Raw genomic sequence first — 1,161 nt, 5'->3', positions numbered from 1 at the left:
AAATATTTATTTTTAATTTAATATTAACTATTTAAATTATTTTAATATTAAATTTGATATAAAAGATATTTTATTAAATGAAAATCACTATTTACCTTTACAACTTAGTTTCAAATTTTTTTCATTGTGAAGCATGGCCACCCCATTGTCTATGCTAACTGCTAACTTCCACCAAAATATATATATTGGTAGGAAGTTACGTATAATTGTTTTTATTTAAACTTAATAATTAAAAATTGATACATTACAATTTAATTAAATCTATTGAATTAACTAACCGTTTTCGATTATAAACTAAGTAAAAACATCTATACATGAGTATTTGCCGTGTGTGTATATATATATATTATATACACACGTGCGAGCGCGCTGGTTGCTTCAATTTATGGATTATGTAACTTAATAATTTAAAAAAAAAAAGTGTAGGATTTTGTGATAAAGAACAATATGATTTGTTTTAATGCAGAAATATAGATCCCATAGGAAACATTTACTAGCGCGTGAAGCTGAAGCAGCAAATTGGAATCAAAGGAGACAAATGTATGGAGGGAAGAGAGATGTGAGTAGTCCATGGCTAGCACCTACCATGGGTTTCCCTCCAATCACTTCAGTGCACCATTTCAGACCATTACATGTATGGGGACATCCCTCCATGGACCAATCTTTCATACACACGTGGCCTAAAAATCCCACTCATTCACTCTCGCAGTCGCAGCCGTGGGTGCAACCTGTTGCTCTCCCGTTCTGGCATCCTCACCACCAACTAGTTAACGCTCTAAACTAACTCCTTTAAGCTTCCAACTCATAATTTGTTGATTGTTTTCATGGTTTAAATTGTGCTTGCATGTTGCGTAACAAGAATTATGTATATATAGTTGTGCTTTGATGTGAAAAGTTATGAAAACAATTTAGTAGAAAGCATATGCATGTGATTATTGAAATTATTGCAATGCACATGTGGAATGCATCTTCATTGTAGATGCAAACCAGAATTCAAAACCATGCATGATATTAGGTAGCTATTTTTGAAGATATTTTTACCTGAAAATTATATTATTAGAATGTTAACACGTATTGTTAAATAAATTAGTTAAATATATTAATTATTTAAAATTTTTCATTATTATTTTTATACAAAAATATTTTTATGTGAGTGATGAT

At 30.1% G+C, this 1,161-nt stretch overlaps 1 protein-coding gene across 3 annotated transcripts in view; it reads left to right on the top strand.

The window, feature by feature from the left end:
* Window positions 1-1,161, top strand: part of LOC107629821 (transcription activator GLK1) — a 7,867-nt gene that overhangs the window by 3,917 nt on the left and 2,789 nt on the right. For all 3 annotated transcript variants that reach the window (XM_016332725.2, XM_016332726.2, XM_021118429.1), the window contains one exon: window positions 467-766. In XM_016332725.2, the coding sequence (XP_016188211.1) occupies window positions 467-766 (300 nt within the window). The remainder of the gene's footprint in view (window positions 1-466; window positions 767-1,161) is intronic.

The sequence above is a fragment of the Arachis ipaensis genome, chromosome B03, assembly GCF_000816755.2.
Source record: "Arachis ipaensis cultivar K30076 chromosome B03, Araip1.1, whole genome shotgun sequence".
In the NCBI taxonomy this organism is placed as follows: domain Eukaryota; kingdom Viridiplantae; phylum Streptophyta; class Magnoliopsida; order Fabales; family Fabaceae; genus Arachis; species Arachis ipaensis.
This window is presented reverse-complemented; position numbering and strand designations above follow the sequence as displayed.